Source organism: Podarcis cretensis, assembly GCF_951804945.1.
Source record: "Podarcis cretensis genome assembly, chromosome: 10".
Taxonomy (NCBI): Eukaryota; Metazoa; Chordata; class Lepidosauria; order Squamata; family Lacertidae; genus Podarcis; species Podarcis cretensis.
The window spans coordinates 22,962,751-22,975,484 of NC_137179.1; the positions used below are offsets into that span (position 1 = coordinate 22,962,751).

Below are 12,734 nucleotides of genomic sequence, written 5' to 3' on the forward strand. Positions count from 1 at the left end.
TATTTAAAACAAGGGGAAAACAAAGAAAGGTATAGTATAATCCTTATACCGGGGGTAGCCAACCTTTTTATACCTACCGCCCACTAATGCTTCTTTCTTGATGGTAAAATTTCCTTACCGCCCACCAGGGCTCGATGGAAGGAGGATTCAGCTTGTGCCGTAGAACCCCCCTCCCGCCCACCTAGAATCCTGAAATGCCCACTACTGGGCGGTAGGAACTAGGTTGATAACCCCTGTCTTATACATTGCCACAGCATGATACACTAAGTAGTGGAGTAAGCAAAGTGTTTTATTTGAGGGATCCTGAATGCAGAGCTTGACTACAAATGCAATTGAAGAGTTGCAACACAGGCTTATTTTGCTGCTGTTGTTCTTGTGAGACGCAACCTCTTTTATGAGAGTGGGGGGGATTACTTCTGTTCAATGGTTTTCAATGCCAAGTTTGTGCCACATGCTGTACAGAATGTAGAAATGACTTGGAATGTGTTCGCACTCTCCACGCACCATGGGCTGGGTAGTTGGGCTGCAGCCATGTTGTGCACAGCAGTACACGATGGCACAGAAGAACCTGAAGCCATCTGCTCCTCCCTTTAGCGCATGAAGTGCCCGAAGTTCCACTTATGTGTGCCGTGCCTGCCAGGAGCAGAAATGAGGAATTGGGGGCCTTGTGGCTGAAGCTATCATCGCTGAGTGGCAAACGAGAGGAGAATGCTGGCCCAGCAAACTCTCCTCCTCCCAGCACATGGGGCCTTTATGCAAACAGAGCAGCTTTGCAGCCCATGCTTCTTCTCAAGGAGCCCAAGAAAGTCAAATGGAGGAACATGGAAAGCAAATGCGTAGACAGGCAGTAAGAATTGGGCAGGGAAGGGCTCACCAGTGTTGGAGAATTCTTGAAGTTTGGTGGGGAGATGAGCTTTTGCATAGTGCACAGGAAATTGTTTTAGACAATAGGGTGCAGTATGGTGTGAGGGAGTCGAAAGAAGGGAGAGAGGTTCCTGGACACAGGTGAACTTTTAACAGAGCAAGTAAGACAGGTATACAGTTGTACCTTGGTTGACGAATGCCTTGCGATTCAAACGTTTTGGCTCCTGAACGCCGCAAACCCAGAAGCAAGTGTTCCGGTTTGCGAACGTTCTTTGGAACTCGAACGCCCGATGCAGCTTCAGCGGCTTCCGATTGGCTGCAGGATCTTCCTGCAGCCAATCGGAAGCCGAGCCTTGGTTTCCAAACGCTTTGGAAGTCATATAGACTTTCAGAACAGATTCCGTTTGACTTCCGAGGTACCACTGTGGTAAGGTGGATTGAACAGGGTTATCCTTCTAGGGTCATGGGTGGTGGGGAAGAGTCATTTGCATAAAATAAATTACTGTAGGCTTTTTAAAAAAAAGATCCTAGACTTTGACACTGGACCTGCTTTTGGTACACAGAGAATGCACATTGCTAATCCATCCCCCTTTCTAGAAATTTTCTAGTGCACATTTAAGGCTTATTGTTGCCAAGGAGACCATGAAGGCTAGGAATGAGAGAAGAGTGAAGACGTGCTTCCTTTGCGGGGGGGGGGGGGGCAGGCTACATAAAAGATGTGAGGTGACAAGCTGAAACTGTAATTACCAATGGTTCAGACAAGGAAAACAGTGGTATTTTAAGAGCGGAGACAAGACAAAAATGAAGGAGCAAAATAGAAGGGGCATGGCTGGGGGAAAAGGAAATTGAGTTTAGGGCCACTTAGAATTTAATTTCAGTTATAGGATAAAACTTAGTGAAGCCAAAGGACTTTTAGTTCTGATTGCTTTCAGTGAGAGAGATTTAAGCATGTGCTTAACTGCAATATTGTGTATGTCTAAGGCTGCAATCTTCTGCTCTTAGTGAAACCAGTGTTACTTAAAACAAAATAAAAGAAAAAAATTCCTTCCAGTAGCACCTTAAAGACCAACTAAGTTAGTTCTAGGTATGAGCTTTCGTGTGCATGCACACTATGCACACTATGGCAGACCAACATGGCTACCTATCTGTAACCAGTGTTACTTAGCAATCTTAATGGTGCAATCTAATATATGTCTGCACAAAATTAAGGCTGAGTTCAGTGATAGTTACTCCCAGCTATGTGATCACAGGATTGAAACCCCATTTTGACTGGTTTGACACCTGTTGGTTTTAATTCTCAGTAGTTCATTCCTACATAGTAGATTTTAACAAAATATTTCTAATTTAATATCAAGTGTCTCTTCTTTTAAACAATATGCTTGGCTTTCTTTTTCTGGTTTCATTTTTTAATAGATAGGTTATGGCAAAGATGCTTTGTGGATTGCCTTAGTAACCTAACCTGCTTTCAAGAATATATTGCTTTTAAATATGAGAAGTATCCTAATAGGGAGATTAATAAAGTTGAGCAAGATTTGTTTGCAGAAGTCACTTTATGCATCTAAGAGCCTGTATGGCTCTTAGCTGCTCATGCGGGAAATATTTTGCTGGTTGTGGGAAGTGGCAGAGTGTTATCTGGGGAATCGAAACCTTGTTTTCCAGTCCCTGGGAATCTTGCTCAGATCTGTCTCTGACTTCTGAGATTTGACTAGGCAACTATCACACACTACAGCTTCTGTACATCTCCTGAACCTCTATCTAATTGCGGATGTGCTTCAAAAGGTTCTGAGCAGCACACTGTCATAACATAAAGTGACTTTTTTCAAAAAAATAAGGCAATGAGGAAAGTTGGTCTCCTACGTTACGTTAATTAAAACACATGTGCCCAAAGAAATTACAGCTGGCTACACAGGGTGAGCTGAGGTTGCTGTGTAATTGCACTATGTAATAGATCTAACACTTCAGCATAGAAAAAGCTTTGGGGAATATAGTTCATAAGGGAAAAAGCACATGCATCAACCCCTGTCGTGCTGCCTCTTTAATATTGCATATATCCCTACTCTTGCTGCTGGTCCCAAGCCAGGATTCCCTCCTCCGAGGGGTGACCAGCTGGCCGTTGTTGTAGCAGCTGAATCATGAATTTGCAAGGGGCGGGTGGTAAGAACAGAGCAAATGGAACACAGGATGGATACCTATCTCTGAGAAAAATCTGTGAAGAAGAGTCCTGTGTTGCTATAGGAATCTATTCTCTAGGACCCAATTTTGATTTTCTAGCTTTCTAAGGTACAGTGGTACCTCGGGTTACAAACACTTCCGGTTACAGGCTCCGCTAACCCGGAAGTAGTACCTCGGGTTAAGAACTTTACCTCAAGATGAGAACAGAAATCACACAGTGGCGGCAGCGGAAGGCCCCATTAGCTAAAGTGGTACCTCAGGTTAAGAATGGTTTCAGATTAAGAATGGACCTCCAGAACGAAATAAGTTCGTAATCAGAGGTACCACTGTAGTGTGCCTTTTCTGGTGCATACGCAACCTGGTTTGGATGAATGTAAACAGAGGGTGTGGAATGTACATATTCAAGACAGTCCCACAGAAGCTGTCTCAAGTAGCCGAAGCTTCCTCCATCCTTTGTATTTGTTAACTGTCCTGTGCAGGATGGGTGATATCTGCAGCATGTGCTCCACACTTTACTTGCCTTGCCCAGTATATGTATGCAATCCTCTCCCAGAGGTAGATTTCTGAAAGCCCACCAGACTGGAGAAGTTTCTCTTGCATTGGACCTGTGCATCCTAAATAAACTTCTTACAGCTGGATCCTATGCGTGTTTTACTTGGAAGAGAGTCCTGCAAATTTCAGGAGCACTTACTTCCTTGTAAATATACATAGAATCGAAGCCTTAATTTTGAGATCCTCTCAGATTGGTGAATTTGCAGGCCAGGAACTTCTCCCCATGAGGTTTGCAGTTAGCATGTGCTACTGTGCGGTTTAGGCATCAGAGAATGGGGGAATTGAGGAGGGCATATTATCTCAACCACATATTTCCATCTCTAGTTTTCCTCTAGAGATGGTTGTAGTCAGCAGAAGATTCCACCAGATACTGGGTGAGAGTTGGTCGAAATTCATCAGAGCATATCAGTCCAAAAGGGCATTTTGATGGAATGATGAAGTAAATGTAGCCTTGCAAGTTACTATCCTGCCATATTTAAATTTTAAAATGGCTTTGATGCGGGGAATTCTGGCCTCGGGCTTAAGAAAACACTGTTGTTGCTGTGTATGTTTAAAAAAGACCTCTTCTGGGATTGCAAAATAGCATTTAGAAAAAGCCTAAAAGATGGGAACTTTTTAAGAAAGAAACCCCATGATGTTTCTTTGAAGCAGCACAAAGAAAAATACAGGGGGGGGGGATCAGAGGAGCTTTTCTTTCCTCACTTGCCTTCAGATTCTAATTGGCCAAAGACCAAACAAATTTCTTTTTGCCTAAACTGGCAGGCACCTATTTACAAGAAAGCTGTGCAGCGCTTTGCAAGGATACATGCCTCCTCCCTTCTTTATGTTGAGCTAGAGTTTGCTAGAATTTAGGCCCAAGCCTTTATTTTTAACTGCCAGGGCTAAGCCCAAGAAGGACGAGATGGCCTCTAAGCATTACTCAAGCTCCTCATTCTCTAATGGAATAGTCCAGTATATAGTCTGAAGGCATGTGAGGCCACCACTTTTCTTAAAGCAATGTAGACCTGGGCCTGGATCAGTGACTGCCTGGGAGCCCCATGTGCACCAACAGGACATAAATGTAACGATGGTTAATTTTGCATAGTTCTCAGACTTCATACAAAGGCAATTTTGAGACTGTTTCCTCTTAATAAGATAGTTCAGACATGCTGCTGCTTAAGAAGATGCAACTAGCCAATGAGCACATGAACACTTAGCTCTATGACTCAAGCTCGGAGCAAGGAAAATATAAACAGGAAGAGATGAGATCTCCTTCTGAAGAAACATGTGTCAAGCCTAACAATCTGCTAACTTAGCTTAATTTATTGAGTATTTATTAGGCACGGAAAGCATACAAGCAGCAGTACTCTCTTGCAAAAGGCTTTGCAAGAGGCTTCTGACTGGGCGCTGACTAAGATGGGTAATTGCAGAGGCCAATCAATGCAGAAATGACCATGTTTAGATGACTTTTTAAAAAAAGTGTTGTACTTCTTGGGAATGTGCTATAAATAAGGGGCTCTGAGTCACCACATGGTTACCTGAGGACAGCTTCCAGTTGCCAGTGGTGACCAGGCTCCTTCTTAACAACAATTGTCAGTACTTGGGTATAAACTGTTCTGCTGTCCCTCTTGGGAAAGCTGCAAAAACGAAGCATTATTTTGTCTACAGAGGTTTCTATACTAAAGGAGACAATGGATTTATCTATTGAAGAAAGGAAGGGACTTGACGCAAGTTATGTTCCTGAATAACAAAAGCCTCTGTGGAGAACAAGAAGTTTCTGAATTAGAAGGTTTCTGCAGCAGAACAGGAAAAAGCAACCTGAGGAATAAGAGCTGGACCAAATTTGAAGCCGGAGTATTTGGAACATCCAGACTTTAAAAGGACCAAGAAATAGAATTTAAGTTAGACTCTTAAACATAGAGGTCTGGATGGAAGAACAATGACTTTTTCTGAGAGTTTTTTCGAGATTGGACTTTCTGAAATTAAAAGCTATCAAAAGACGGCAAAGTGGAGTTGAAATATAGACGTGGATACACCAGGCTGGCAGTAGACAATGGATGAACTTTGGGGATTGGAACCGGGGAATGGGGGGGGGGGGAGATTTGGAATCCAAAGGCTGTAAAATTATATATTATTTCTTTCTTTACTTTTTTCATGTTTGTTGTTTGAAAATAGGGGAATTCGTGGAAGGGAAATGGGGTCGATCTTAGGGAATTATATAAAATATAAGGAGAAATGGTTCATTAAGATAAATAAGATAAATTAATTTGGAATAAATGGGTTATTTAAAATTACAAATAAGGTTTTAAAATTTGGGGTAAGAATCTGTGGAATCAATTTAAGGGAAATGGAATACAAGGGGGGGGGGGAGTCCGGGAAAGATGCCACTGAAACCAAGTGTAAATCATATTTGTTTTTTCTCTTTTTCTTGCTATCTTTCCTTTTTATTCTGGAAAATTTTTAATAAATATTATTTTAAAAAAAAAAAAAATAAACTGTTCTGCTGTCCCTTCATGACTTAAGAAGAAGAGAGGGCAGTGTGAGCTTACCTGAAAGGAATTTGAAAATAGTCACATTAAATGTCAACCGTACAACTTTACTTCATGGGTGCACATTGGGAAGAGGCAAAGAACTTCGGAAAAATTGTATTTATGACCAATAACATTCATTTACAGTATTCATTTATTTATTGCGAAATACTTATATCCCACTTTATAACCCCCAAAGGCGCTCTTAAGCATTTTTTTAAAAAAAAGATTCTGAAAATAGAATAAAGTGGTACCTTGGTTCTCAAACTTAATCCGTTCCGGGAGTCTGTTCGATTCCCAAACTGTTCGAAAACCAAGGTGCGGCTTCTGATTGGCTGCAGGTGCTTCCTGCACTTAAGCAGACACCGCATTGGACGTTCGGCTTCTGAAAAACGTTTGCAAACTGGAACACTTAACGTCTGGGTTTGCAGCGTTCGGGAGCTGATTTGTTCGACAGCTAAGCCGTTCGGAAACCAAGGTACCACTGTACTCAGATCAGGTAGAGGAACAGAAATGGTGACCAGATGGAGACCAGATGAAGCCAGGATTGTTCAGAATTCATATACTGTTGTTGTACTTGGTTTTCCCTGGTGCTGTATGAGGCGGCAGCACCACTAAGAACTTCTGAGGCATTAAGTACCTGGAAGTCCCTTAGTCCTTCCTTGTTGGAAACAAAGATGAGTGGGGCATCAACTAGAACTCACTCAACCCATAATGATTGGCTTTTCTATGTTTTTAGCAGTTCTTGTTTTTATCTGTAAGCCACCTTGAGTCCCATCAGGGGGAAAAGCAGGGTATATAATAGTAGTAGTAGTAGTAATAAATTTTATTAATATTATAATGGGGGTCAGGTGGGGAGGACTCATCCTCTTTTCCTGGCAGTTTTGAGGCAGCAGCTAAACTCAGCCCACACCAAAGGGCAGGGCAGGAGTTAGAGAAGCATTCCTTCATGTATTACCCAATGGAAACATGAATCCACTGCCCTAAAACATGCTGATAACTACAACCTTAGACCCCTTGGAAAGGGTTTAGAGCAGAGCAGGAAGGGCAACCTGTGACCCTCCGGATGTTGCTCACCTCCAACTCTCGTCAGCCCCAGCCAGCAGAGGCAATGTTCGGGGTGACAGGCTTTGTTGTTGACCAAAAACATACAGAGGACCGCAGGTTCTCATCCCTGGTTTAGACTAATTTGTGAAGGGTCTATCAACAGCTGTGATAGCTAGATGGATGGTCCATATTTAGAGGCAGTATACCATTGAACACCAGCCAGTCAGGTTCAGTAGAGCTTTTATTTATTTACAACATTGATTGAGGCTGCCCAATAACCATCTCTGCATGATTTACAAAACCTTTCAAGACAAGACAGATTCACAGCATGGCCAAAAATCATCAGCATGTAAACAGTGGGTTACAATTCAAAACTTTAAAAATCACAGTTTTTAGACTGCTAGGAGAATTTTTAAAAATACCTTATCTGGTACCCAAAACAACCAGGTGAGTCTTGCTAGGGAGGATATTTCACAACTGAGAAGCACCTCTCTCTTTCTCTTTCTCTTTCTCTTTCTCTTTCTCTTTCTGGTTGCCATCTCTCTTTATTTGATGTTGGGGGCACCCAGAGCCAGACCTCTGAAGTAGATGCTCACATGGATCCACTTGTAAACTGCAGCATGCTTTTAAGGCTTCAGAAATACATTAAGCTGAAGTAGTGCTAATGGTTTGATTTTGATTTCGCAGGTTCCAGCAAGATGTGGAGTTACAGTCCGTGACAGTTTAAAGAAAGCTTTGATGATGAGAGGTCTCATCCCAGAGTGCTGTGCAGTTTACCGAATACAGGATGGGTATGGTTTGTATGTAGTATGGTTTGGGGTAGGAGTTGAAGAGGGAATGATTGCTAAAGTGATTCTTTCTGGGTGTTTGAAGTGCATGAATAATCAAGATAAAAACAATTCACTTCATATTTTAAACAAATTGTTTTCCAAAGCATAGGCAAAATCTCACTCTATGCCCCTTAGCAGTGGTTGTGGGTTGAGGGTGGGAGAGAATCCTTTTCTTTGTTCCTGCTAGTAGATTTGCTCACAGTGCTCTCTCTTGTATACTAGCAGCCTTGTACCTGGTGTTTCTCAGGGTTTCTAAGAAACCAAAAACATATGTGCAGTTTTGAAAGGTTCAGTCCACCATCTTGATTCAAAACAGTACCCGTTTGTATCGAAACATAGGAGAAAACCTGCTTCTTGATCTCACAAATTATCATTCAATATTTGGTTATGACATCTTAAGAGGTGTCCTAATGCATACAAACAACTTCAGAAAATATATAGTAGATAGTTAGCAGCTTCCCAGTTGCTTCCCTTTGGTTTTTCCTGTATAAACTGTGCCCTTCTCATTAACTAAACTTTTTGTAGGCTTTTTAAATAGTGGAGGCAAATACCCAAGAAATATTCTTTACCTAGCAAAGCAGTGAGATTTACTTTAGGTTGTGGAGCTCAAGAGCCATCCATTCCTTAATGCTGTGTATCAGGGATGGGAGACTTGTGGCCCTCCAGATGTTGTTGGTCTCCAGCTTCTAGCAGCCCTATCCAACATGACCATCAGCAAGTGGGATGGGAGCTGTAGCCATAACATCTGCAGGGCAAAAAGTTCTTCATTCCTGCATTAGATCTTGTGATCTTAATTGCAGGAGAGAGTTAAGTCTCTATCTTGTAATTTATAGCACAGTTAATTGTGATAAATCCATGCTAACTTGCCATTTGAAGCTTCTAACAATGGAAGGCTTAAAAACAAATCCGAATTACTGTCCTCCACCCGCCCCCCATATCTGCTCATGGAGTTCATTTGCACTGCAGGGAGAAAAAGCCCATTGGCTGGGATACAGACATTTCCTGGCTCACAGGCGAAGAACTGCATGTGGAAGTCTTGGAGAATGTACCTCTTACGACACACAACTTTGTAAGTATTTTCCTACAACGCCTGCTGGTGTTGCATCTGGTTTTATTATGTTCTGAAAAGAAAAATTGGCAGCAGGAGAATGGGCCTTTTCTGCAGTGTCTCCCTGTTTCTGGAATGCCCTCCCCAGGGAAGCTCACCTAGTGCCTTCATTATGTATCTTTAGGCGCCAGGGGAAAACATTCCTCTTCTCCCAGGACTTTGGCTAATTAAACGGTCTATGGCCTTTTAAACAGTTATGTATTTTTGTGGGTTTTTTTTTACTGTAAACTGCCTTGGAATTCTCTGCTGGAGGGCAATATATAAATGAAATAAATAAAAAAAAATGTTTTCACAGAATAAATTGCTGTGCCATGGGCATAGACAGCTGCTGCTTTTGAGTAGAATATTCGTGTTTTATACGACACATTTCCCCTTCGCTACAGCCACCTTCTTACATGTGTACACACCTGATAGCCATTTGTACATTTCAGCAAACTCAGTATATTAAAAAAAAACTTTTTCCCCCATATACAAGTTTGTCTTCCTAGTCTCCTAGAGGCAATTCTCACTCACCACAGGCAAGCAGACAAGTATCTTCTTACAAGCCTGGTTAAGCCACATTGTGAAATGCAGATTGGGGTGAATTGTATGCAATGTTGTACTTATTGCTGAGTGGAGGTTCTACCTCCAGATGAATCTACAGTACTTCTAATTTAGGTGAATAATGGTGAGACTATAAGCGTAATCTGTATGATGAGGGTAAATCAATGGCCCAAATGTATTTAGAATCTTGTTTTAAAGTAGGATCTGGACGAGATGACCTTTAGTTCATTTTGCACGCTTATTTTAATCATGCAGTCTGCTTCCATATCATTGTAATCTCAAGGCTGAAGCCATAATTGCAGGAAGAATTATGTAAATTGTCCATGATTGAGAGCAATTTACTTGTCATTAAATAAAGTGTGGCTCTTTAGAAATAGCAGCATTCTCATGGGGAATTTAATAAAATGCCTATGTGAACCAGATTTTTAAATACACCGGAGCATGAAAGAGCAGCAAAAATCTGCTTGTTGTATATTATTGTGTTACGAAAAGAATGTGTTTGGTGATCTCCTGCTTGCTGCACACCAGCAGGCAACTAATAAACCTGTTACAGAGTTGTGCTGGTCACATCAGTGATGCCAGCGCTGAGAGACAACCTGACCTAAGGAATGACAATTTAAGTGGAGTCTGGTGGAAGCAAATTATCTGGATGGCTTTTTCACCAAAGGACGTCTCTGTCTTAGGTGTATTATATGGAGAGGCCGTCTTAAAAATACAGCTTTGGTACTTCATTTTTGTTTCACTGGAACCCAAGGAGGATAGTTGCATAAAAATGCTCTGGATAGCATCCTCTTAAAGTATTTTGTCTGTTTTATTTGCTTTAAGTAGACATTGCTTCCTAACCTGCCTTTCGCATTCTACCAATTTTAAATCTTTTCAGATTCTGCTAAATAAAATGTGCAGATCTCTAAATCTTTGATATAACTTTTCTACTTGAGTACTTCAGCTATAATGATTTTTAAAAGAAACGCACCCTCATTTTATTGTTTGATAAAAACACAATAACATTGCCCGGAGCTTAGATAGAACGTGGCAAATGTGCAAGTTTTAGTTGCCAGCTCTGGTAGGTGGAATTCTGCAAGAGCAGGGAGCTCCTCCCTCCCCTTGTGTAGCTAGAAATAGGGAGGATTTGCCTGGTATGGTATTATATCATTTACATGGACCTTACTCTTCACAAGGAACGCGGGTGGCGCTGTGGGTTAAACCACAGAGCCTAGGGCTTGCCGATCAGAAGGTCAGAAGTTCGAATCCCCGCAGTGGGGTGAGCTCCTGTTGTTCGGTCCCAGCTCCTGCCAACTTAGCAGTTCGAAAGCACGTCATAGTGCAAGTAGATAAATAGGTACCACTCCGGCGGGAAAGTAAACGGCGTTTCCGTGCGCTGCTCTGGTTGGCCAGAAGCGGCTTAGTCATGCTGGCCACATGACCCAGAAGCTGTAAGCCGGCTCCCTTGGCCAGTAAAGCGAGATGAGCGTCGCAACCCCAGAGTCCGCCACAACTGGACCTAATGGTCAGGGGTCCCTTTACCTTTACCTACTCTTCACAAACTGCTCCAGAAAGAAGACAGGTTACCTTGCACATGTGATGGTTCTCTGTTGGAAAAATTGCCATAGAAACGTGAAATGTAAAGTTGCATGAAGGCAGGTGCAAAACAAGAAGGGGCAGATCTCCTGACATCAATGAAAATTGAGTTACTGCTTTGTAAACACAAATGTGTATTAGAGGATTTGTATTGCTCTTAATATGCACTAAATTATTATAGCACACAATAGAACTGTGGGGGTTCTTTTGTTAGTTAAATTATCAAACCGTTTGTCAGGATTACAGCTCTCTTTTCGGTCATAGGGCTTTTAGAGTAATACCTTCGATCTAACTTAAAAGGAGCTTGAATCGGCCCTTTTCTGACGAGATGACATTGCAGTTTTAGCGGGCGCGAGAGGGCCTTGTTTCTCATGCCTGCTTTCTTGATGGCGTAGGTACGAAAGACGTTCTTCACTTTAGCGTTCTGTGACTTCTGTCGAAAGCTGCTTTTCCAGGGGTTCCGTTGTCAGACCTGTGGGTACAAATTTCACCAGCGTTGTAGTACAGAGGTGCCGTTGATGTGCGTGAATTATGATCAGCTTGAGTAAGTAATCAAAACTCCTCTGCAGTTTAAATGCTCTTTCCCTGAATCTGCACACATAAGCGGTCACAACAGCACACGAGTGTATTGTACTGATATTGCCGCAGTGGCATCCTTTGTATGCAAAGGGGACATCTCTCCACCTAGGCTGCCTCTCCCACAGAATTAGGCAAATGTGACTAGTATGCCCTGTGCTCCAGAGAGCCCATAAATGAAAGCTTTAAGCATGACCTACACAGTCTGACAGTCACAGTTATCACAGTATAATGTGCCTGTGCTTTAAATACCGTGTAGGCCAAGTTATGCGGTAGGGTGTCTGCCCTTTGCACCATAGCCACTGTTTTTCCTTGCTGGCACAATAGGACCAAGCCGTTGGTTGTCCCTTGAAGCTTTCTGTGTGAACTAGGATTATCTTTGGCAAAAGTAATTCAAAAGTTCAAGAAAGGAGTCTAAGGCAGTAAAAGTGTGGTGGGAGACCTCACGGGGTTTTGATTTCTTAAAGAATAAAATAAAATACAAGCTTTAAAAACCAGTTCAGCTACTATACTTCGGTCGCAAAGGGGAAGGATTATTCATCATATTCATATGTAAACTCTTGTACTTGACTATAGACTAAATGAAATCAAATTATCCTCGTAAAGTAACTGACTACTTGTTTTGTTGCTGCCAAGTTGGAAAACAAAACTTTGAGTAGCAGTTTTTCTGCCCCATCTATAATACCATTTCACAAAAGATTTTCTACCTTTTGTTGGATACTGACTGTAGGGTAACCCACAAAGTCTCTCTTTTTGGCCTAGCAACAGTGAAAACCCGGATGAGTTATTAAAGAGATTGCAGTCGACTGCTTTGAGGATGTTATTATTTAGCCATAAATATTTAGCCCCCCTTTTTGTATAGCAAAATCCCTGTTGGAAGTGTAGCATTGCACCCAATGCATGGAAAAGCAGGACACAGCTTAGACCTCACAGAAGAAAGTGTCCTGCCATTATATT

The 12,734-nt window shown here is 42.0% G+C and overlaps 1 protein-coding gene across 2 annotated transcripts in view; it reads left to right on the forward strand.

The window, feature by feature from the left end:
- The window catches only part of BRAF (B-Raf proto-oncogene, serine/threonine kinase), a 59,576-nt gene that overhangs the window by 11,565 nt on the left and 35,277 nt on the right, over positions 1-12,734 (forward strand). For both annotated transcript variants that reach the window (XM_079992411.1, XM_079992412.1), the window contains exons 4-6: positions 7,830-7,933; positions 8,939-9,041; positions 11,597-11,745. In XM_079992411.1, the coding sequence (XP_079848537.1) occupies positions 7,830-7,933; positions 8,939-9,041; positions 11,597-11,745 (356 nt within the window). The remainder of the gene's footprint in view (positions 1-7,829; positions 7,934-8,938; positions 9,042-11,596; positions 11,746-12,734) is intronic.